Below are 25,515 nucleotides of genomic sequence, written 5' to 3'. Positions count from 1 at the left end.
GACGTTAAGTACACTTGACTTCGGGAAGGATGAAGCAGGGATCAAAATATTTAGAGAAGAGAATTTTGAGAGCGATATGACTAAAATTATTAATATAGATAATAAAATATTTCTCCGGAAGATATTCGTTACTTCAAAACTGTGAACCATCCTCGGCATCTATCGAACGATGTTTCGCAATTTAGGAGTTTTATGAGCTCAAACAGAAACTTTGCTACAAAAAATTGGAAAATTATGTTATGAATAGTCTTTAAAGTATTTTATTGTTTCTTATTTATACTTTACAGGTTTAACCTGAGAATAAATAAAGTTAAATTTTTTTAATTTTAAGGTTAAAAATTTTGGTTTATAGGTTAATAAAGTTAACTTTTTAAGGTTAAATTTTTCAATTTTTAAGGTTAAAAAAATGTTGGCCCTAGTTATAACTCATTCTGCCCACAAATAACAACAAGTCCCAGGGAATCATCGAGCGTCACAACTAGCGGAAGATTTGCTGGTAGTACTTTCCGGCAAGAAAATTGGTTTACGGACACACCATGACCATGTTCTGACCTTAATTTTTGACAATTCACTGATTATGTCTGTTTGCAACGATGATACGATAACTGCGTTGCTACCACTATTTCCTGATTTGCCGTTCTTTTTCAGACTGGTACTGATCATTTTCCATAGAATAGGTTGGTGAGACAATTCGACGAACGATCCTATATCTTCTCCACTCTGTTGTTCTACTTTGTTGACCAATTGACTGTTTTCTATTCAACCTTGGTCGTTAACTCAGAAAGATTTACCTCACATCCTCGGATGTCAATTCTCCAAGCTGTGAATATTGTGTTATAATTTGTAGTTGCTGACTGTGCTTTCCATTCTGATGGCCGAGGAAAATTGTCACCAAATTTGCTACCAACGAATACTCATTGGTCTGTTAAACGACTCACTGAAGTGCTAAAGGTCCCGTGCTCAGGCACTTTTTTCTTTTCGTTGGCATTTTGGGTATATAAATAGAAATTTCATGGAGGAGTCTCAGCCTGCGAAGTTAGACAGATTCGCCTTTTCGTGGATGTCTCTTCTTTCTAATCGGTTCGTTCTTGCCCGATTTCTCCGTAACCTGAGAGATAATTGGAAGACATATTCCTCCTTGGTAAAATACTCTCTCATATATACTCAAATCATTTTTGAACACGAGGTGTCACTCTGTTCGTCAGTTTCTTCTTCATCATCATTTCGCTAGCAGTTAGGACTTGCTTAAACTGTAGTTTAAATTTAGCGATTTTTCCTAGATAATGTATTATAATCACTGTAATTCAAAAAAAAGTTATTACTTTTCCACGCAGTCAATTTATAAATTATTCATTTCTTCTGAACTTGGAAACACCTGAAAAAATTCTGCCAAAACTTTTATACTGAAATAATAAAATATAATGTCACCGGTTTTATAGCCCACCGGGTTGGATAACCCACCATCGAAAAAACTACAAAAAAAATATAAATATAATCTAAAAATTATCAGAAAATATAATTAACTTTGATTTTCTTCTTTTTTATTAGTTTTTATATTTCTGCCTGTTGCATAAATCACACATCATTCATTGTGCCTTACATTTTAAAATAAATAAAATTTTTAAAAAAATCAAAATTTAATCAAATTTTTTTTAATCTACTTAAATGTTTGATACTGTTTTTCCATTATCTTATTAATAGTACACGTTGTTTCAAATTTTTTTAAAACTGTGTGTACTTATATCCAGTTCGCCATATAATGGGTATCTACGGTACCGGGGTTATCATCCCTGTCCTGTGTTTCAGCAGCACTGTATCTCCAATTTCAATGTCTTCTGCGTCATATTTCCACTTACGACGTTTTTTCATTTTCTCTCCAGCTTTAACAAGGTTTTCATGCACTTGTTTCTCAGTTCTTTTATCGTCATTTTCAAAATAATTCGAATTTGACTCATCACTTAGTTCTGGATTTGTTCCGTCGAACATTAACAATGCATTTATTTGATCTTCTGTTCTCTCCGAATCTCTTTCGGGGTCGGATTGAGAAGGAAATCTTTTTTGACTTTCTTGTTATTTCTTCAGCTGATTTCGTTTTTGCAAGTTTTACCACTGCAAATTTGGAAAAGGAGTCGATTACAACAACCAACTAAGACTTATTCAAAAAAAAGACCCATCCATAATTGCTGTTAAGGTTTGAATATCTCCTTAGATCCACTAAATCTGCAATATACCGATCTCTAGGTTCTCTTCAATTATGGGGGTGATAGTTGGTTTTTTGCCATGAAATTTTTCGACTAAATAACTAATTTGTGACTCCAGTTTTCAACACGATAATAAAGGCAGTCATTTAATAGTATAAAAGATTTTGACTTCTTTCCTGATCTCTATTTTTGTCTTTACATCGATCCCTGGAGAATCGACTTGATTTGATCATATTCATTGTTATTTTTTATATAACTTCTTTGTTTGGAAACCAAACGTGAAAATCCATAGTATATAGCGTGCGTAAATTTAATAAAAATTTGATGAAAAAAAAGATATTAACAAATTAATAAATATATTATAATATTTTTAAAGTGCCATTTGTGTCATTATATTCAATATTTCGAAAAAATTTATAAAAATTACAATATGACTAATCAATAATGTGCGCTCGGGGCGTAGTGCGCGTGGTGATGCGACATATTACAGTCCGACCCCCAAATGGGGCACCAAGTGCCCCAAAATGCGGGGGTGCCCCAAAAACAGGGGTTGTTATTTTTTTAAAAATTAAACCATTAATAAACATCAAACAATCAAGAAGGAAAATCTTAAATACGTGAAAGCTTTATTAAACTCTCGAATATCAGAAGTTGAAGACTTAAAGGATGGTGCGCAAATGTACGCAGCCATCAGACTACTACGCCGACGACAACAGAAAACAAAACTGGTTGTGCACGATGAACATGGGAAAACAATTGGAAACCCAATCAAATGGTAAATACAATCGCCGACCACTTCGAAATACTATTCAATGGCAGGGCCGATGCTCTCGATGAGGGTGGAAGAACGTTATCTAAACAACAAAATAACACACCTTGAAGTTTTGAAGGCTATAAAAAAATTAAAAAACAACCGTGCGGCGGGTCCAGACAACATCACGGTGAATTGATAAAGTACTCCCAATGGAGATCTCAACTATAATCACAAATCTCCTGAACGAGATGTTCCATGGAAATACCATACCGCCTATTGGGAAAGGAACGCTAATTCCTCTCCAAAAACCCAACAAGCCGCAAGGTCCTCTTAACAACATTCGCCCAATCATACTCTTGAACACAATAAGGAAAAATCTTTCTCGCTCGTAACACTGGAACGTATTAAGGACCCTGTTAATGAATATCTGTCGGCTAGCCAAAGTGGATTCAGGCCTGGGCGATCAACTGCAGATGTAGTATGGGGACATAGATGGATCTGTGCCATATCTCAGAAATTTAAAATGGCGACCACAATATTGGGCATTGATATGAGCAGGGCATTTGATACAATCCGCAGAGACAAGCTAATGGAGATCCTCAAAACTATTCTTGACAATGACTCGATCAGAATGGTTCGAGCACTACTTATAGACACCGAGTTAACGGTGAAGATCGACCCGTACAATCAAGATCTTTCAAAACAAGCATTGGAACGCCCCAAGGTGATTCAATATCACCTGTACTATTCATTGTCTATCTTGAAGCGGCACTAAGAGATCTGAGAAAACTAGTGAAGTCTACTTCAATAACTGAAGTGATATATGCCGACGATGTAGACTTTTTGTCTCATGATAAGTCGACTCTCGAAGAACTGCTGAACATTGCTCCTCAGGCACTGGAAAAATGGTTCTTAAAAGTGAACATAGAAAAAACCGAATATGTAACAATCAACCGGGAGGCAAATAGAACAGACGAAAAATGGCGAAACTCGAAAAAAGTTGGAACTCTTTTAGGAGATAGTGAAGACATTATGAGGAGAAAGATGCTATCGACTGTTGCACTTAACAAACTGCGGACAACTTGGCTACGAAACCGCGAGGTTGGAACGGCCTTACGTGCCAAATTATACAATGCTTTTTAAAACCCATACTTTTGTACAACGGAGGAACATGGGGAATATCTGAGTCTGAATCAAAATCTCTTGATGCATCCATAGAAGACAGTTAAGAATTCTTATGGCATCAACTGGCCAAAGAAATCAAGAACTCCACCCTATACAATATCTGCAACAGCAGACCCGTCAGTGTGGACATTACCGAAGCACGTTGGCGCCTATTGGGCCACATTCTAAGACTCGACCAGGATGTTTATGCTAACTGGGCAATGGAATCATATTACGCAAAGGACGAAAGATCTGCGTCCCGAGGACGCCATGAAATACATTACCTATTGTAATCTCAAAGAACTACAACGCGTTAAAAGACAACTGAAAAATGGAGACGACTAGATACTCTCAGGAGTATAGCATACAACCGCACATCGGAAAATTATGACCGAAAAGATAGTCTCATATGTGGCACATGTGGGAACTTAATTAGTTTAAATTACATTATGTTCCTATGACAGTGCTAATAATAATAATAATAAACATCAAAAAACATTTTTACTAAAATATTCAGTTATTTTCTTTTTATTTGTAGAGTTTTGTCTGATGATATGTTCGTCAATTTCAGCCGAAAATCAAAAAAATCTCGGAGCATACTTGGTGCAACATTAGAAATTTTTTTTCTAAATTGTTAAGCAGATCTTTTGTTTTTGCTACGACATTTTCACTAATTTCGGTTTCTGATATGTATCATAAACATTATTGTTCATGTCTTCGCATTCTCCATCAATTGTTTCGTTAACAACTTGATCTAAATGTTCATCTGTTAGACAGTTTTTTGTTGCATAAGAATCACGGTTCCTGTCGATTTTCTTCCAACAATTAACAATACTTTTAGCATCTATTTTCTCCCATCCTTTTGAAATTAGCATCATAACCTGACGCAATTTAATTTACCAATAGAATGTGTAAAATCGTTTTCGAAATCTTGAAAACATAAAAATTCCATTAAGAAAGAGGAATAATAATCTTTAAAAATCTTGATTATTCCTATATCCAAAGGTTGTAAATAGGGCGTTGTATTTTTCGGCAAAAATAAAAATTCGATGTTCGAACATTCGGCAGTTTTATGGCATCCCGCATTGTCAAGTATTAATAATATTTTTCTGTTGTTTTTGCAAAACGATTCATTTATAAGTGTAAGCCAACTCATAAAGTCTTTCCAGTCATCCATGCATTTTGAGAAGATGAATACAATAACCCAAAATCTTGAACATCAAAATTTTTTAGACACCGAGGTTTTTTATATTTTCCAATAATCAATGGATTAAGTTTTTCCCCGATTAAACTGCAGCATAGAAGAACAGTGAGTCTTTTTCCCTTGTTTATAACCAAAACACGGTTCGCCTTGTTCAACAAATGATTTTGAGGAGTTCTTTTTATAAAAAGCGCAGTTTCATCACAATTAAATATATTCTCGGTCCATATTTTAATACTTTCTGGTCATATTTTCAAAATAATTTTTCACATAAGATAAATCACATGAAGCTTTTTCACCACATATTGACTTGAATTGAAGTTCATGCCGCCATTTAAATCTATCAAGCCACCCATTGGAAGCTTTAAAAGAAGTAAATCCAATTTTTGAAGCTGTAACTAAGGCAATTTTTTCAAAATAGGGCCTGAAATCGGAATTTTATCTACGCGTAGTCTTTGAAATATTTCAAAGACTTGATCATCAAATTTATCTTTATCGGCTTTAAATGTGTCATATTCCTCAGAAATAGTATTGCCGTGTTGCAAGAAAGGTACAATATTTCGTTTTATTCTTGATATTGTTCCTTTACTTGTGTTGTACTTTTTCATTAGTTGCCTCTCAGATAATTTTTCTTCAAAATTTCTTTAGCAATCTTCAATTTAGTTTCGTAATCCATAACCACAACAATAAAAATATAAATTGAAAATAAAACAAAAAATAATTAATTTATTATAATTTTATTTTATTTTTAATTCCTTATAAATGATTTTATGGTGCCCCAAAAATTCCATAATTTTTTATCGATTTTTATTTTTTTTTCTGCCAAAATGTACTTTTGGAATAAAGTGCCCCAAATTGCGGGGGTGCCCCAAAATCCGAGGGTGCCCCACCCCTGGGGTCTGCCCCATTTTGGGGTCGGACTGTATTACAAATATTACTTATGCTACAATAATATTTTATTAGTAAGGTTTATTTAGTACATAAGAAATTGAAAAATATTTTAATTTAATTTTAAGGTTCTTTGTAATAGTATTTAAAGCACGTTCCTAACGTATTTAAATGCAAGCAAACTACAAAAACTATAGATATTTAAGAATAAGAAATAGAATAACTAATAGCTTTTTTAACATAAAAAATAAAAATTAAACTTTATTAATCAAAAAACTAAAAAAATTACCCCACAAATTTAACTTTATAACTTTAATAAAAGGACTAAAGAAAAAACGGTCATTGGCAGATAGCCAGAGTATTGCCTCTGACTATGGCTATGGATATTCGTTCGGTTAAATACCGGTGTTCACACGGGTCTCCGGTAACCCTTTCTACTTTATAACTAAACAATAAATATACTAAAACTGCTTGTTACACATACAATACTTTTCTTAATTGTCTTGTTAAAAATTTCGGTTAAATCATAGAAAACTCTTTATTTAAGAGAAAGTTCTTTCAACCAAGCAAGAGGTCGGCTGAAAATTCGGGAGTATAAAATACTCGGCAGGAGATAGGTGTAAATTAGTTATGTTGAATATGTTCGAAATATCATTTAACTATTTTGGCAGGTAAAACTTGAACATAAAATTTTACCTGATTTCATAAGATTTGCGGCATCAGAAATTAACAAAAAGAAATTTCCCCCTTGAAACAAAATATTTCGAAGTACCTCGTCGACTATCTGTTACAAATGGCAAATTTGAGAGGTGGCCAATTAGAGAGGGGCCAATTTGAGAGGGTTGAGTGTATTTACAAAATGACTGACGAAAATTTACAAAATGTCTTTTCTCACATTAAATATTACACAACAAAGACAACAATATAATACACTATCCTCAAAGATAATCTTTTACTATGGTTTCGATTTTGCTACCTTAGGCGTATTAAACAAAAATCTTAGTGGTAAAATGTATTATTAATAGTTGTTTTAATAAATTTTAACTTTTTACCTTAGTTGGCCCTAATGATTACATAACTATACAAAATTGTTTTAAACATGATGAAATGAAATGGCATAACATGTTAGAAAGAAAATTCCTCATTTAGCCTAATTTAATATAACTTATGCGGTGCCTACACAATTGTGTCTAAATATTACAAAATCTAAATAAGATCGCTTAAAGAAATCCTTTATTTTGTCAATTGTGCTTAGAACATATCGGAGAGTATGCTAATAGAAAAAATAAATTTTGATTACAAATAAATAGCAAAAAATACTAACAATTAACAAATTGATTAGTTTTAAAGTAGAATTAAAAATCAAACAAATAATAAAATCACAAAAATTATTTAATTGAGTCCATATTAACTTGAATTTGAAAACTAGTTCTATTACCCGTAGGATAAACAATTTTAGTGCCTCTTTCTAAATAATTAAACCCAAAACATCATCTAACGAATATCCGCAGACGGATGGAGATCAAAATACTCTGCAGTCGTCATAGATTGGCTGTCTGCTTTTTTATCCGTCCCACTGTCACTATCAATTCGAATTCGCTTCGAAGTTGAATATAACGGCTCCACTTCCTACAAAAATTCACAAAATCACTACAACCTTTACCTGCTTTTCGCCAATCTTTACATTTGAGGCCAATAAACCCCTCAATGCCTCATAATTTGGTTTTTCGTCATATTCAAGAGCAGCAACCTGCTCAACAATCCCAAAAGTCCAGGTGGTGGTTTAGAAGTAGAAAAACACGTTTTTATAAACTTTTTTGGGTTTTTTAAATGTCTAAATAATAATTATATTCCTGTGATACTCGTCTTTTAATTTGGCGACAGAACTCACGTCTGATGTGACGGCATCCCATGGAAGGAAACCACACAACCAGCGAATAAGACCAAATACAAGTATTTCAAAATCTCCTCTCCTCGAAGGATCAGCACCCACGTGTGCATCTCTGCTGGTGAACTCGATAGTTCCACTATGACACTTTTTTGGCTTTGGAGTATATTTTGTATGAACTCCATTGGCAGTATACCGATATGACAACCCAAAATCTGCCAAAACATACTAAATCAATTCACCCACGCCAACAAACCCTATCTCTGAAGTTTTTTGCTAAAGAACTCAGCAAATTGGAAGCTTTGATGTCAGCATGAATACTCATGTTCGTGTAAGTATTCCAAAGCGTTAACCTGCAGTATATAAATAAAAAAATTAACAATGTCAGTAGAAATCTGATATGCCTCATTGATAGCGAGTTTATAATCTTGCAGGACATGATCTTTGATTGAAGATCATCTCCAAATCTGTCCATAACAAGAAACCGATATTTTCTTCCGCCATAATTATGGAGTCCAAATCCGACATAACGCGGGAGACCAATAAAGGATAAATTGTGATCAATGCACCACTTGCTCACTATTTTTAATGAAGTTCGACTTTATACGATTGTTTTCGTTTAATGCTCGAATATAAACTTGTTTTTCACAGAAGAGAGGACCGCTTTCGTTGGCTTCCAATTTAATGACATATTTCGCTTGAGAATACGAATTGTTAAGCAATCCGACATTCATATGAGCTAATATAATTATTGATTTTAAAATAAATTATATTTTTGTGATATTTATGGTAAACCTGTATGGATAAATCCAAACCCGCCTTTTGCAAAAAGAGGGCCAAGACACCAGCTCACATTAGAAGCGTCGGTAAGGATCTCTCCTATTCCATTTCATCAACTGACTTATCAACTATAAGGCATTATTTTTAATATAAATACCTTTTCTTATAGAACGAGGCATGTTATTTAACAATAAAAATCGCAGCACCACAAAAGCAAATAAGCGGCAAAAGATCTATTGTTAATTAATTTGAAATATTATATTAAAATAACTTAATTTATTTAAATTCGACATCGAGCGTTACTTTTGAAAAAAAACTCTTGACTTTTACCGATGCTAAACAAACATAGCTTACTAAAACAAACTAAAAATTGAATAACTTCTATTATAGACAAAGAAAAGTATTTTAATGTAAAACAATGGCAGGTGTCAAAACACTGAAATCCGTCATAAGTCGCCATAAATAATTATCCACGTTAAAATAATTACGTTACCCTAATGCCCCATACCCGGGTACAAATAATGCAAAGTACAACTTATTGAAATTTATCTTTGAATGGAAAAACGGGGATATTTGAAAGTTAGAAAGTTCTGACTAAAAAAAGAAGCTGCAAATTTTTTTTATTGAGGGAAAGCTATATTAGCAAAATATCAATCGAGTTAACCCGGTTAACAAATCCCATCAATTTTTGCGGCGTTAAAACCTTTTTGAGGCTACTTCAATTTTTTCCAATATTCTTAGCCTATATTTAGAAATTCTCCAAATTGAAAAAGGCATTTTGATATTATGGAAACGGTTGGAATTGTTCTTGAGAGAGCCTTTTCCTCTCGAATCTCTAATTAAAAATAAAAAAAGAGGGAAACAACGGAGAAGAGGCATACGTTGTCTCATTAACTTTCTCTCTTTTTTTTCGGCTTTTCCGTTTTAATAAAAAATTCATTCATTCATATTTAGAAATTAAAGAATTATCCGGAGTTTTGTTATAGTTGAGAATTATTGACATCTTTTCTCTTTTTCCCTATCAAGCCAATTTTGTACCGTTGTAAAAGACACAGATATTGAATAATTATTTCTTAATTTTTCCGCACTTTCTTTCAAAGTGATCTAAGGATCAGCTCCAATGCAATGATTAATTCATTTATAATTATTGACTTTTTTGAATGTTTCTTACCTCCTTTTGGATGTCTTTCATTATCTTTATTTTCATCCAATTATAAGCTGTTCTCAAATTCACTCCAAAAGAAGAACATAGAGACTTTCAATCTCCAAAACGTGCAGTGTTTCAATTATTATTTTTTTGTTTCATTACTATATTGGCGATATCTTGTTTTTACAATCATCAGGCAATTTTTGATGTATTTTGACGAAAATTTTTTTAATGCAACATTGACTTTCTTAATTACAAATTATAAGTTTGTACTTGAAAAATTGACTTTTGTGGTTGTAATTTAAAGTTAGTAATTTTCAAATTGACTTGAAAATGGTATAATTTTTTTTTGAAAGTCATAATTTTTTTTCTCTAGAAAAAAAATAATATAATTGAATCTCAAAATTGAAAAAAAGCATTTTGATATTATTTAAAAATAGATGTGGATATCAATTTAATAAATCAATACTTATTTTTTTTTTTAAACCATTTATTTTATTATATGCAAAAATAAACGAAAATTAAAAATTAATTGATATTCTCTCTTCTCTTAGGGGAACTACTCCGTTGACCGGTCATGTCTTGACACCTCTCCTCTTCGTATTGCAGTAAGAAAGCAGACTCCTCTGGCAAGTCAACTGACACTCCCAGTTCTTCTCCTCTAGCGATAAGACTATCCGTTTCCTTCTCAATTTGGTAGTTGTCGACCTTCATGCCATGTTTGTATTCAACGACCATGCTCTCCAGGGTTTTCTTGATTGTCACTGATTGAATGTACGCCTTAGTCGGGACCTCTATATTCAACTTTTTCATGTAGGACTTATAGAACTTGGTCACTACCCCATCCCATGTCAATACGACAGGGACTATCGTGACTTTTGCCTTGTGAATCTGTGCCAATTCTCCAGCAAGTAGATCATACTTGTGGAGTTTCTCTACTTCGACTTGCTTTAACCTGTCCTGGGATGTGACCCCGACTTCGATTATCGTTATCTCATTTTTCATTTTATCAAGCACGAAAATGTCTGGCTTGTTGTTTTTAACTTCAATGTCGGTCTGCAACGTCATGTCTACTCGTATTTCAACACGACTATTTTCCACGACCGACTGGACTGAGTGTGCTTTCAATTTCTTGCATTTCTTTATTCCGTACTGACGACAGACGTGTAGATGTATGCATCTGACAATTTCATTGTGTCTTCGCATGTATGACCCGTGAAGCATTCTGCTACATCGAGTAGCTAGGTGATCCACGGTTTTTCTTGCCGAGCCGCAATGGTTACAATTAGGCTTTGCCTCTCCGAAAAACAAATTGCGATCCTGGGCCAAGCAATATAGTGCCTCGGCCTTTGGGCCATTGTTCCCATTGGCTAGCCATACATTGGACTCCACGATATCAGCACTCGGTTCCTGAATGCATTTAAACAGCGTTGAATGTATCATCTTAGATTTAATGGTGTCCATTAGTCTTTTCTTCTGGCACTCCTTAATAAGGTTTACATCCAATTTTGATTGGTCTTCCAGATTGTACTTGAGAGCGAGAAATCTTGCAATCGTGGTCATATGTGTTTTCTTTTCTCTCAAGACCCGCAAGATTCCTGCTCTTCTGAGGCACAACGAGGCTTTTCTTTCAAGGTCGGAGAGAAATTGGAGCAGGATGCATTCGCTCTTATTGGAAATTGAGATTAAGCCTCTTCCAAAACCATTTCTGCCGAGATATAATCTTTCTTTATTAGCGGGCTTCAGATGGATTCGTAAAGTAGTTAGAATGCGACGAATTACCAGATCAATGGCATCAAACTCACTCGGTTCAATGTCGATCAATCCGATATAGTAGTTGTAGAGAGAGAGTGCATATTCGTTTATCGCTTTAAAGAGGTTTACTGCACTTAACTTTGTTTTTGCAAGACTCTCGATTCTCTCTTTCACGTTTCGAGCAATTGTTTTCATTACCTCGATTTTCTTGACATCACTTCCTCTATCCTCCAAGACTCCCAGGTATCGATACCCAGCACACCCATCCAGACATTTTGTATCTTTCACATAGTCCAGGTTAGTCGCAGACTTTTCCGAGTTCCTCTTGAGGCCAACGGCATCAAAATATTCATCGACATCTTCCATCATTTTTAGAACGGTGTCTTCTTTCTCAGCAATTATTTTCAGGTCGTCAATAAACAACAAATGGTTTGTTGAATATGAAACCGTGAACGGGTCATTTTGACCTATACGCACCTTCGGGAACTTCATATTCAAGCTCCTACTTAACGGATCCATTACCAGAGTGAAGAGTTGTGGAGAGAGTGAGTCTCCTTGTAAGATTCCTCTTTCCAATTTTACAGTTCCAATTCTCTTATTGTTAAGTGTCAAAATGACATTCCAATTTTTGATTAAAGTTTTCACAAAATTTGTGATCCAATTCGGAATTCCAGACTGATCAAGCACTTGACATAAGAATTCATGATTGACAGAATCAAATGCCTTTCTGACATCGATCCACGTTGCAAATAAGTTATTTCCATACTCACTATTGACACACTGGTTTATTAGTGCTTGTTCCTTTGCGCCTTGGCATTGCCTTCTAGCTCCCAGCTGATTATCCGAGATAAGGTTAAACGCTTCGATATAGTCTGTAAGCTTTGTATTCACACATTTAGTGACAAGTTTGTACAATATAGGCATGCAGGTAATCGGCCTTAAGTCATTTGGGGAATGGCACTTTTCATTTTTTGGAATGAGGTATGTTACTCCTGTGTAAAACCACTCAGCAGGGGAATAGCCTCCGTTCACAATTTTAAGGATCTCATCGCACAAATGGCCATGAAGAGCTTCGAACTTTTTGATAAAAAATCCATAAACTCCGTCACAACCCGCGGCTTTCCAATTGGGTACACACTGGATAACATTCTTGATAAAATCAGTTTTCACGTCACTTGGAAGCTGTTCAGCTCCAGTAATATGCTTACCAACAATAGCTTTAGGAGCACGGTTCTCCTCTTTCTTCCATACGCCCTTCCAGAAAGATAGACACTTATCTTCTGGGACTTGACAATCAGAATCTTTGTTTTCACAGTTCAGTCTTCGATAGAATCTTCTCCTGTTTAGTTCAAAACAGAAATTATCTTGTCTAAACGACTTTCTGGAGCGATAGGTTGAGATTTTTTTCTCCATAATTTTGACTCTATCTTCAATAAGACTAGATACGCGTGCCAGCTCTCCCTTTCTGGATTTTTTGTATCCAAACGAGCATAAAATGTTCAGTGTCTTCTCTTTTTCGTCTTTAGATTGCTGGCCATTAAACTTATTAACGAAAGTTAGATTTTCTCTAAGTTTGGAAATCTTTCTTTCCGTATCCTCAAGCCATGTGCTTTTTGTTAGGGGTTGCCTCGTAATGTTTTCATATGAGCATTGCCCGGCATAAATTATATCCGTGATTTCATTTATGCTTGCAGGCGGAGAAGATAATATATAGTTCGAAATCACTGCATTAATTGCGACAAGAACATCAGTCTTTAGCAATTTATACGGAATCTTCTTTGTGGGCATTCTCGCATTTCGTGGGATTGACTTAAGTTCCTGAATTTGGAGATTAAACTCTTCCTTGCATTTACCATAAATGGAGATTTCTGTCTTTGGCAATAAGTAATCTGAGGTATCCACATTATTTCGACTGCCACAGCCATTAGAGCAGGGCTTTACATTCAGTAAGTTTTTCACATCAGAGACACTCTTTTGAGTGAGAAAGCGGACGTTGAAACATTCGGCAATAAGTCTCCATCCTCCACGAGGAATTCTGCCAAATCGTCTCTTCGCTGACTCCACAACACCAGAAATCCATTTGACTTTGTCGTTAGAGTGTTCCTCACCGATCACCGATTTAAGAGGGATTAGATGGGGTGAGACATGTTCGGTAGGAGAGTTTCCACAAATTTCATGGGGATCATGTAGCCCCGAAGACTTGCTTCTTACCAATAGTTGTTGGTTATCTCTAATATCTTTTGTAAGAGAGCCCTCAGGATTTGCTTGCAGACTGGTGAAAACAGACATACACGACACCACAAGAAATTCCTTAACAATTATCCTATTAATCAATACTTATACAATATGAATTACAAATTACTAGTTATTTATGTACAATTTACAATTACTAATTACTCCTCTGGGATCTTCGGCCCCAAGACACTCCGCTTCCTTCGCTCGCTCGGTCGACGGATTTCAAGGACTAGTCACGATCCAAGAGAGTTTTCTTGGCTCCTGGAACGTCTGTCGATTGCTGTGATCCGAGGGAACGTCTTCGCCATTCGCGAGGCTGGCCGGGTGTCTCTTAATTAACTTAGCTATCTTTAATTTCTTTCTTGCTTATCATAAAAATAAAATAATTACAACAGAAGCAATTTACTCGGTTCCTGATTTTAAATTAATCTTATACCCGAAATGCGCGTGACTGTTAAAATTTTTATGTATCCATAAAATGATACGACTTAATCTAGGTAAATTAATTGATGTGATTTATTGTTGAAAAGGGTTCAGCATCATATTCTAAAAATTTTGAAATGCACGAGTTGTCTGCAAACCACAAAGTACCTAATTATTTCAACTCTAACTAAACCCATTTAACCATTTATCTTTTTTTAAGGTGATGACATGGGGTTACTTTTCCCATTTAACTAAACCCATTTAACCATTTAACTATCTCTTTTGATTTCGTTAATTTTGTTTGGTTTCATTTAGCCAAAGTTTTACGTTTTATTTTAAAATTAGTTTAAAAAGACTATAGGAATATAACTTCCATACTTCAAAAATAAGAGTCGATAACCTTAGTCGAATTAAAAACTACCATGAAGACCAAAAAACATAAAAACCAAACGTTTATACTTTTCCTTTAGCATTTTTATCTATAATGGCAGATTATTAAATTTCATGTTTTCCCCTCTTTAATGATTTCGAGCTTTGATATCAGGTGAAACATTAATTGTCTTTAACAGCAATTTTTTGCTGAAACGACACGCTTTATTTTTTGTTGAAGTCGTTTTAGAAATTCGGATTTAGAATGCTTTTTGCGTGCCTGTTGACTCAACCAAATAGAAAATTAACGCGAATAAACAAAAATTAAAACAAAGAAACTTCTCAAATATAGAAATCGTCTTTTTATCATTTTTTTTAAATAAAATCTTAAATTATTTCAGGGAAAATTACAAATAATGCTTTTGGACACCTTTAGAAACGACTGTTTTTAATAGAAAGGGGAGGCCAAAAAAGCTATTTGATTTCGTTGAAATATTTTTATTTCTCTGTTGAACAAGACCCGGATAGTCATATATTGATTAAGAATAAGTAGATTTACAAGTAGGGGAAATTCTTATTCCCGGATAGTCATGACATTACCCCTGACTATACCTAGGAAAACTCACTCGGTAGATACCGGTGCTCGGATGAGTCTCCAGTAACCCTCTTCAAAGGTTACCCGATTCCTTGTATTCAAGACATTTTGATTATCAGGGAAACAAACACTCTGCAGTTCCCAAAATAAAAATATTTAGCGCATTTTCTTGATTTTGGCCTCTTCTGATAGGATTCCGTAACTTACGGGAGATTTTCTTATGTTCTGGGCGTCCCAGACTAGACAATTTTTCCTTTGAAAAGAAAAGGTCGTCATCATGTCTGTTCTTCTGCCGTTTTTCCAAAGATCAGGTTCCAGCTTTGAGTGGAATCAGGAATTACGAAGTAACTGGGAAAGCATCCAATTCCGTGACAGAAAGAAGAGTGGTAATCAAGTTCATTGACATTTATGTTTGGCCGATATGAGTGAACCGAAAAGGAGACAGATTCCAATCTTCATAGTGGTATCCAGCTGCTTAAAAAATAAGATTTCGTCCAAGCACAGCTCAGAGGCAAACTACTCATTTTTAAGCATGCCAGCTATCCCTAGTCTATGCGTTCGTTCAATTTTTCTTACGCCTTGTCAGGATTTACCCCCAATTGTAATTATATGAGAATTCCATGTAAATGCCAAAACGAAGATAATTCAGGTATGAGATCCAAACAGTTCAATCAGGAGAAGATATGTATAAACAGAGCAACATGCACAGCTATTTCCCCACAAGATTGGAGAAATGATTCACGGCAGTCTTACTCTGGAGGATGGAATCGCAGTGGATGTAATCGAAGTGAGCAACACTTTCAAAGTGATTGTGATTTTCAGAGGAATCATTACTGCGTAATACGAAACAAGAGGTCGTCTATCAGGCTCGGAAAATACTTCATCTTTGTATATCTTGGTATAATGTATAATTCATGGCTACTTTTTTTCAATGTTGACTGTGCAGCAACCAAAAGACTGAGAAGCACTGATAGCCAGCTGACAATTCTCGTGGATGTGGTAAATCAAGAGATCTCCAAAGTTGATAGCACGAGGATCAATCACTGAGGAGTTTATGCTCTCAACATATTTGCTAGAATTTTAGAACTAGTTTCATTTACCACAAGACGACTCCATCTTTCAGATATTCGAATAAATTGTTGACATTGAGAGGAAAATATTGTGAAATTCCTGCAACTTTTGCCATTTTTCTGCGTTATTTTGAGTCGTGACAGTACCTGTTGAGCCAATCTGCAAATCTATATGTCTCACTTCATCAGTATAGTGGGTAGACATTTCACAAAAATTGAAATAAACGGCTTAGTTCTAAATATATCAATTCTCAATGCGCAAATCCGTTAGTAATATAATTTCTGGATTATAAGATTTAATAATTAAGTGTTGTTCAAAGTTCATTTTTTAAATGTGTTATTTTAAATTAAAAAAAAGTTTTGAACAATATTTTGTTGAGAAATTTTTTAATGAATTTAGATCCTTTCCTTTTTGTTTCACGTTGTTGTTCATTTTCATTCTCTCTTTCAATTTTCTTTTTCATTCTTTGTTTTCTTTCTCTTATCACTTCTTTTCAATCTTTTTTTCGTTCTATCTAACCCACTCTCTTTCATCTCATTCTTTCTTTCCTATCTCATCTTCCATTCTATCCGCAATTTCCTACGCGAGAGCTCGATTTGTGAAGCCTGCAGCCCCTCCCGCCCCGGGAAAAACGATATCCGCTGCCTTCGATGCAACCGTTTTTCCCCCTCTACTGTGTCAAGTTGAGTAAAAAAACTGAATCTGCTATCTCGAAATGGGCGTGCCCCTCATGCCTTCTCCCGAACTGCATCCCACTCTCTGGCTCCCCTGAACCCTCTAAAGAGACAACTAGTGCTCATCAATCTGATGTCAACTCGGAACCCCCATCCGCACTGAGAAAAATCCACCTCCTCTCGCAGAATCGATTAACGAGAACATCAGCAGAATTCTTCCCACCCAATAACAACCTTGCCTGATGCTGATTGCAAGCACTTCTCAAATAACAAAAAGAAAATCCCACAGCGTCTTGAGGACACTTGAATGACCGAGTTCGTGCCAAACTAGCCGAGGGCGACGTCCGGTTGCCATTCGCATAGTCTCAAACAGCGACACAGTGTTAAAACCAACCCCTACTGTCCTTGCCCACCTGAGATCCAAACACTCGAATCCTCCTCCTGATCTACGGCTTCTTACTCGCCCATCTGTGTCTTGCACGCTCAACCTATCAGAAGACGAAATTAAGTTCTCAATTCAATCTTTTGGCAAAAGCAGCTGCGGCGGGCAACTCTCTGATATCCGCTATAGCCGCTTTAGTCGGAAAGATTCTGAATGGGGATATCCCCTACTGTGCGAGGGACATACTCAGCACATCTACTTGCATTCCGGAAGAAGGACGGCGGAATCCGTCCCATAGCTGTTGGAAATTATTTTCGCAGCCTGACTGCTAAATTGGCCTCGAGGATCGTATGTCCCCGCCTAAGTTCCGAACTAGCTCCTTTTCAACTGGGAGTCGGGATCCCAAACGGCTGTGAAGCTGCCGTACACGCGGCCCGAACTCTCTTTCTCTCAAAGGATGCTCTATTCCATCGTCACGTGGCTGTTAAACTTGATCTGCGGAACGCGTTCAACAGCGTCAGGAGGGACCGAATAATTGAGGTATGCGCCGAGAGGGCTCCTGAGATTTCCCAGCTTGTCTTCCTCTCGTACGGGGAAGAAACCTCACTTATCTTTAGGGACGAAGTCATCCGTTCCCGAACTGGAGTTCAACAGGGCGACCCTCTTGGACCATTACTATTCGCCTTAGCAATCGACGAGGCAGTACGATCAATCCTCTCCCCATTTAATTTATGGTACCTGGACGACGCGACCATTGGCGGCTCTGTGGAATCCATCACCAAAGACCTATCCCGCCTAGGCCTAGAAGTTAACGTGAATAAATCGGAACTCCTAAACCTCAACTACCCTGAGGCGGATTTTCCGAATGTCAATATGATCATCCAAGACTTCATCACTGGTGCACAAATAATCCAGCTATCAGAAGCAATCTCGGATGCCCCTAAGCCCATCTGGCGAAGAAGGACATGGAATTCTATAACCTCACAAGCAGTCTCTTGAAGTTAGACTCGCACATTGCTTTCTTCCTCATGAAAAGCAGTATACATATGCCCAAACTTCTGTACACGCTCCGCTGCCTGCCATGCTACTCGCATCCAGACATTCTGTCTTCCCTGGAAAAATCATTGAAATTCTGCACGGAAGCAGTTTTGAACATTTCCTTTGACGAAATCGGTTGGACTCAAGCAAAACTTCCCGTCAGGTTCGGAGGGATCGGTCTTCGCTCGCCTAAAGATCTGGCGCCACACGCATATTTCTCTTCAATTTCCAGAAGCTTGTCAGAGAGGTTCTACTCCCCTTTAACGAACTCTCTCTGGAGTTGCCGACTGCTGACTTACTGGAATTCTGGACCAATTCCAACCTTCAGATCCCTTCTAAGATGTCCAGACAGAGGGATTGGGACGAGATCTGGGCAGGACACTCGTTCTCCACGCTTCAACCGGCCTTGGACCAACACCGCCAAGCCTGCCTGCTTTCTGCAGCACAGAAGCATAGTGGATCCTGGCTCGACGCTTACCCAACGTCATCGACGGGTTCCCTATTAGACAACGAAACACTGCGTATTGGGATAGCTCGGCTGCGGCTCGATGTCTGCGCCCCTCATCCCTGTCGATGCGGAGGTACGGTGGACGTGAAAGGCCTTCATCCCCTCTCCTGCCGCCGGAGCGCAGGCCGCTCGCCTCGCCATGGAGCAATCAACGACGTAATCTCAAGAGCTCTCAACGCTGCTGGCTTCCCCAACGTGCTTGAACCAGGCGGATCGGACAGAGGGGACGGCAAACGCCCGGACGGGATGACCAATTATATTTATTAAATATAGATACAAATTCATAATATTAAGATTCAGTGTTTCTTTGAAGAATGCGAGATTATCGGCATGTCTTTTGACAGTATTTGTGTTAAAAATAAGGAGAATGTATTTTATTTATAACCATCCTAAATAACACTCTAAGCCACGTCAATATTATCAAACTCCACGACTTTGACTTACAATTGAAAATATAAGTCCTAGAAGAACGCCAACAACTGTTATGATAACGTCTCGGTCTTGATATAGCCCGTCGAGTGATCCAACAAATTAGTTGGCCTACATTAAGTACTCTGTATCCGCCATGGTGTACCTCCAGCTTATCTTCGAGGCAATTTTTGAAATAAAAATAAACGTAGAATATCAATTGACTGTTCCTGTGAAAATGATTCGGGTTTTTGAGTCATTGGGGGAAATATCTATTCAAAATGCTTCCTTAATCCATGATTGAAAAATAACCAGAGACATCCAAAACCAAATTTCGTCAAAATGACATGATAGGTGTGATTTAACTGCAAATAGCGGACTCCATCGTCAAGAAAATACTCCGTAACACGTTTTATCGTGCCTTATTATCAAAAGTATTGAAAATTCCCTAAATAGCCCTGCCAGAAAATGTAAACGACATGTTGACATCTCGCTCAGGCCGATCACACTATTAAGAATTAGGTTATTAAATCAACGTGAGAGATTTGCTTTAAATTAGGAATATGTAGCACAATGCATTGATTTAGGCCTCATATCTGGCCACGAGTCATCTTTTATACTCGCAGTCTTTTTAAAGCCAATAAAACTCCTCTTAAAACAATAACCACCTAAGATGATATGCAATTCTATTATTTAATATACTAAAAATTACTTTTTGCAAGATTACAATGTAGATAATCATCCTGAAAAATAGAACAATTAATTTAACTGACTTAATTAATAAAAAGAAGCTAATTAACTAATTAATTACCTAAGTCCAGAGCCTCCGAAGTGAACAGAGAATGCCACTCCTCCCCTCTTCTCTGGCACTGTAGACATTCGGGAAGGGCAGAGGCTTTTGCTGACTAAATGTCAGGGTAGGACTGGATCGGCTAGCATCAAACAAGACAGAGTCCTCTTAAGAACAATTGACAGCATATGTAGAGATTTACCTACACCTAATTAAGTACTTCTTGTGGGATTTATTCCATCCCATGTATTACAAACAGAATGACATGCACTTTACACTGGTGCATCAGCCTTAGCACGTTTGCAATGAAATCATACTTCCTCCATTTCAGAGAACTTAAGTCTTAGTGAGTTCTCGCGGGACATTTGTTGACTGTGGCTGCTCCTTAACTACCTCGCAAACCCTCAGAAATAGATCAACAGTTTTTAAGATTATTATGTCAATGGAATCATCAAGAAACCAATAATAATATTGCATGCTGTTGGCAATCAAATACAAAAGTAAATGACCTTCTATACATGCACCACACGAATCACTAAAACAATGTGCCTCTTTGAAAATACTAAATGTATAAAAATATAATTTAATATTAGTCAGTATAATTTATTGAAAAATAAAATTTCCATTGGATAAAGTTAGAAATTCCATCTTCAATAGCGTAATCGTTTTATTGGAGTAGTTGTTTGAATAAAATAAATGGAGTATATGAATTCAATTAAAGAATAAGTTTTGTTGAATACATCCAAAATGTCGTTGGATGTGATCCAAGTTGCAAATCCAATCTGTGGCTCACAAACTGCTTGTAAAGCACAGATATCTCGGAGACTTACTGAGTTATATATGAGTTATTATTCAACAGGGAAGAGGACTTTTGATCTTTTCAAAATGACTATCAAGTCCGAGCTCATAGTACGGAAAATCCTGTACCTGGTGTGGTTGTGATTTCGCAAAGCTCCCGTTGAGTGTATTCTTCAAGGGCTTTGTACTGGAGAGATTTTACAAAAATGGGGAGCCCCTAACTCTTGGAAAACTTATTTTTACCTATAAAGTTGAAACACGGACTCTAATATCTATTGTAATGAAAATTGATTTTAAAGAAATGAAATTTAAATTGTATTAAAGCAAGTCAATGGCAGGTATTTAATCTCATCCAAACTTCCCGTCTGTAAAAAGTATGATTGAGTTTTATTTGATATTATTCTCACCTGAACATATGACTAACCCCGAATCAGCACTTTGTGATTTGCACACATTTCATCACTCGATTCCCTTTTTAGGATGTAGAGAAAGAAAAGGATCTTGAAAAGCAATACTTTTTTTAATAACGTTATATATAAGTCTCTGTTATGAAAGGGATCTTGAAAAACCAATATTCTTTTTTTAATAATGTTATATAAGACTTGTAGCCCATTAAGACCGGCTTTACTAGTGGGATAACATTGAATCAATACTCAAAACTGTTCTTATGTACTTGCGCCTCATCCGGATCGTCCATATTTTTTTGAAAGAAACAACAGTCAGCACTTTCCTTCGAGTAACGTCCTCCGAATCCCTAAAGAGAAATCCAACTTTCTTAAAAGTTCACTACTTCTCCAGTTTTCGTAGTAGCGGGAGGGATATAGGTGTTTTCTCTGTTTTACCTGAGTTTACAACCAAAGACCATTCATCCAGCGAATGAGGGATTACTCTTTGTAAGTTTTCGAGTGAATTCTGGCCTCGGCAGACTAAATCGATGTCGTCGGCGTAAATTACTTCTATCACATTGGTAAAACATTTATTTTTCCAAAGAGGTCTTAGAGCTACCTCCAGATAGATTATGGCCTTTTCGCATCATCAAAAATTATGATTCTTTCCGGTCTGGTATTGCGGGATAGTTTTTTTAACTGCTGCGAACATTTTTGCATATGTTTGTATCGTTCGACGTCTTTTACCAGGTTATCCAGTGTAAGCCAAGCCAGTTCTTTTACTCTTTTCTTTATTTTATATTTAATTTTGTTGCGTTCTCTTGAAAGAGACTCATTATCGCCGGTCGAGTTTGGCGATTCAATTAGGAGAGGGAGTTTCCTTTGTTCTTTTGCCAATTTGTATATTTCTTTGTCAAAAGTCCTCTTGAATCTCCTTGGACGATTTTTCATTACAGTCCCAGCAACCTTCTTTACTATGATCGAAACATGCTTCCATAATAGTCCGGGAGACACATTCAAGTCAATATTGTCCAACAGTTTTAGTATTTTCTTATCGTACTTTATACATGTGTGATCTGAAACACATTAGCTCTCCACGGCCAAGTTCCTGTCCTGTGTACGAGCTGCAAGTACTCGGGAGATTCCAAAGCGTCGTTTTAAAATGAGGCGTGCAGCCAGTAGTCGGTGATCACTCGAGGTAATTATGCCACTCTACGTACGAGAGTAAATTTAACAAACAAAAAAAAATTAATAAAAGTTTGCGACTTTTTCTTGTTCTGATTTTAGATAAAGTTTAAAATGGTCACGGGAGGATTTTCCCATATTATATGTCACCGTATAGACCGGCGGGGCGCCAGATCGTCAGGTCAATTATCTAAAATACCAAAACAAATATTTTCTACAAAACATTTTCAGTGCCAAAAAAATTATTGATAATAAAAAAATAAAATTATTTAAAAAAATCTAAAAGTGAAACATTAGCATTATCAATGGTTAGGTTGAATTAAATCGAGACCCCTCGAAAAAATTAGGAGTTATTGGGAAATCAGGCCACATGTGATCCTGAGTTCGGAAAAAGGGCCACGGAATACGGAGATATGCCAAAAAATTTAGTTCAAGGAGAACAACACCTACATTTCTAAAAATGGCTCAAAGTTGCGTTTTTTTTGTATCGAAGACACTGAACTTAAGTTAAAATTCATTGAAGTAGTGTATTTGTTTATTTAAATTAGACTCAACACAATCTTAATCACTTTGGACGTGATAAATTGTACAGTTTATTGACACTCACCATTTATGGTGCCAGACGTACTGATGTGGCATGTGTTTTTTCTCGTGTCATATTTACTTAATTGTGAAATAATTGTGCCATTGTTACAAATTCGACGCGGCCGAAGGCCGCATAGGGAAAAATATTCACATTGAATCATCCGGCCGTAGGCCGGATTGTATTTTAGAGTTTTAATGATAAAAATAGTAATTTACAACATTTTTAAAAATTAAAAATGGATTTTTCTAATAAACTTTATTGTTGAGAATTGTTTGGCTAACCTTGGTTAAAGCGTTTTTAAATAAAATGTAAAATCAGTACAGTAATTATCTGGAAATGACTGGATGTTGGTTTTTATGAACTCAGTAACTTTAATATCTTGGCAAAAATAATATTAAAATCAACAAAAGAATGAACAGAAAAAGAAAATAACTCCCGAAAGGTAGTTTTTATTAAAAATTTTATACATAACCGATCTGGCGCCCCGACTCATCTGGACGGTGACATTATATATCTGCATATAATATATTTACGGGAGGATTATCCGAAAATCACAAACAGGTGATTAAATAATTAATTAGGCGATCCAGACAACACGAAGGAAGGTTCTCAGCTTTTCTAGGTTATATTTAACAATTTTTAAATTATCAATCAAATATTCCTTTATATAAACTAAGGAATCCTGCATTAATCAATTTTTTCAATACTATCGGGTTCGAGTTGCCGAAAGACGTGTCGATGAGATAATCAGCTGTTAATGAATTAAAAAATTTTTTTAATCGTGGATGAGACTGACGCTGGTAATGAAAAATATGTAAATATTCTTATTCTGAAAATAACGGATCCCCAAATCAGCTATCTTATTGGTTGTGTACCATTAAATTCTTCGCTTAATGCATCAATTCTATGTCAGATTGTGGATGATACGATTCGATGTGCAAATGTTGAGAGGAAAAATTTTTATTTGTTATTAACCGACGCGGCAAAGTATATGATTTCAGCCGGAAAAACACTAAAAAATTTGTATCCTAATTTATTCCACGTAACATGTATTGCACATTTAATTCACAATTGTGCATTAAGGATAAAACTAAATTATCCTGTAGTGGATAACTTAATTGCCTCTATAAAAGGACTTTATTTGAAAAATAATAGTCGAAGGCAACTATTTGCTGAAATAGGACTACCTCCAGAACCTATTGTTACTAGATGGGGAAGCTGGCTCCGAGCAATCAAGTACTACGAGGAAAATTTTCCCAGAGTGTTGGAAATATGCAATTCGCTAAAAGGAGAATCCATATTGATTCGGAGAGCAATGGAATCAATAAAAAATTAAGGACTTCTTAATGATTTAAAGGAGACATGAAATCAATTTTCCCTACTCATTGGTGTTCTTAGTGAAATTGAGTCAAGGAACTTTTCTATCCAAAAAGCATACTATTTTCTGAGAAAACTCGATTTAAATGAAGATACATGTAAAATAAATGAATATATCGAAAAGAGATTGAACATAGTGAACCCAATTATGTTGAATAATTTAATAAACGGAATATTATCAAATTTTATACTCCCAGAACAATTATCGATATTCTGATTTCTTGTTATATTTTTTGACCGTAATTCTTGTACATGTTTACAATGGAGGAATCTATACGTTTGAAATAGATTTCTACACTATTGTAACCTATACAAGATAAGTTGCAAAAATTGGGTCCGGAGAAAGCACGGTATTAAATTGAATAAACATCCAGTATTTTCTTTTATAATGATTTCCAATTACTCCGAAATGCTTACAACCCAGAGTGAGGCTATTGGATTAGCCCACAATGCGATTAAAGAAACAGCACGGACTGACCGATTTACAGGAGCATTTTCCCATATTATATATCTGCATATAATATATTTACGGGAGGATTATCCGAAAATCACAAACAGGTGATTAAATAATTAATTAGGCGATCCAGACAACACGAAGGAAGGTTCTCAGCTTTTCTAGGTTATATTTAACAATTTTTAAATTATCAATCAAATATTCCTTTATATAAACTAAGGAATCCTGCATTAATCAATTTTTTCAATACTATCGGGTTCGAGTTGGCCGAAAGACGTGTCGATGAGATAATCAGCTTGTTAATTAATGAAAAAATTTTTTTAATCGTGGATGAGACTGACGCTGGTAATGAAAAATATGTAAATATTCTTATTCTGAAAATAACGGATCCCCAAATCAGCTATCTTATTGGTTGTGTACCATTAAATTCTTCGCTTAATGCATCAATTCTATGTCAG

At 35.9% G+C, this 25,515-nt stretch overlaps 2 protein-coding genes and 1 long non-coding RNA gene across 3 annotated transcripts; all 3 read right to left on the bottom strand.

The window, feature by feature from the left end:
• Positions 1-7,608: 7,608 nt before the first annotated feature.
• Positions 7,609-7,949, bottom strand: LOC115232230. Its single transcript, XR_003883620.1, has 3 exons — positions 7,872-7,949; positions 7,708-7,837; positions 7,609-7,676 (listed from the first exon to the last, which is right to left on the bottom strand). It is a non-coding gene; the product is annotated as an uncharacterized LOC115232230 (long non-coding RNA).
• Positions 7,950-8,042: 93 nt separating this feature from the next.
• Positions 8,043-8,679, bottom strand: LOC115232229 (serine/threonine-protein kinase VRK1-like; the record flags this gene model as incomplete). The annotated part of the gene is made up of 3 exons (XM_029802070.1): positions 8,043-8,324; positions 8,374-8,449; positions 8,501-8,679. Coding segments are annotated over 3 exons (537 nt in total), but the record flags the coding sequence as incomplete, so codon positions are not given.
• Positions 8,680-10,551: 1,872 nt separating this feature from the next.
• LOC115232227 lies at positions 10,552-14,067 on the bottom strand. Its single transcript, XM_029802069.1, has one exon. It carries the CDS (start codon positions 14,065-14,067, stop codon positions 10,552-10,554), a length of 3,516 nt encoding a protein of 1,171 aa, XP_029657929.1.
• Between the last annotated feature and the right edge of the window lie 11,448 nt (positions 14,068-25,515).

The sequence above is a fragment of the Octopus sinensis genome, unplaced genomic scaffold, assembly GCF_006345805.1.
Source record: "Octopus sinensis unplaced genomic scaffold, ASM634580v1 Contig20071, whole genome shotgun sequence".
Taxonomy (NCBI): Eukaryota; Metazoa; Mollusca; class Cephalopoda; order Octopoda; family Octopodidae; genus Octopus; species Octopus sinensis.
The sequence above is the reverse complement of the archived record's forward strand: the minus strand, read 5'-3'. Positions and strand labels throughout refer to the sequence as shown.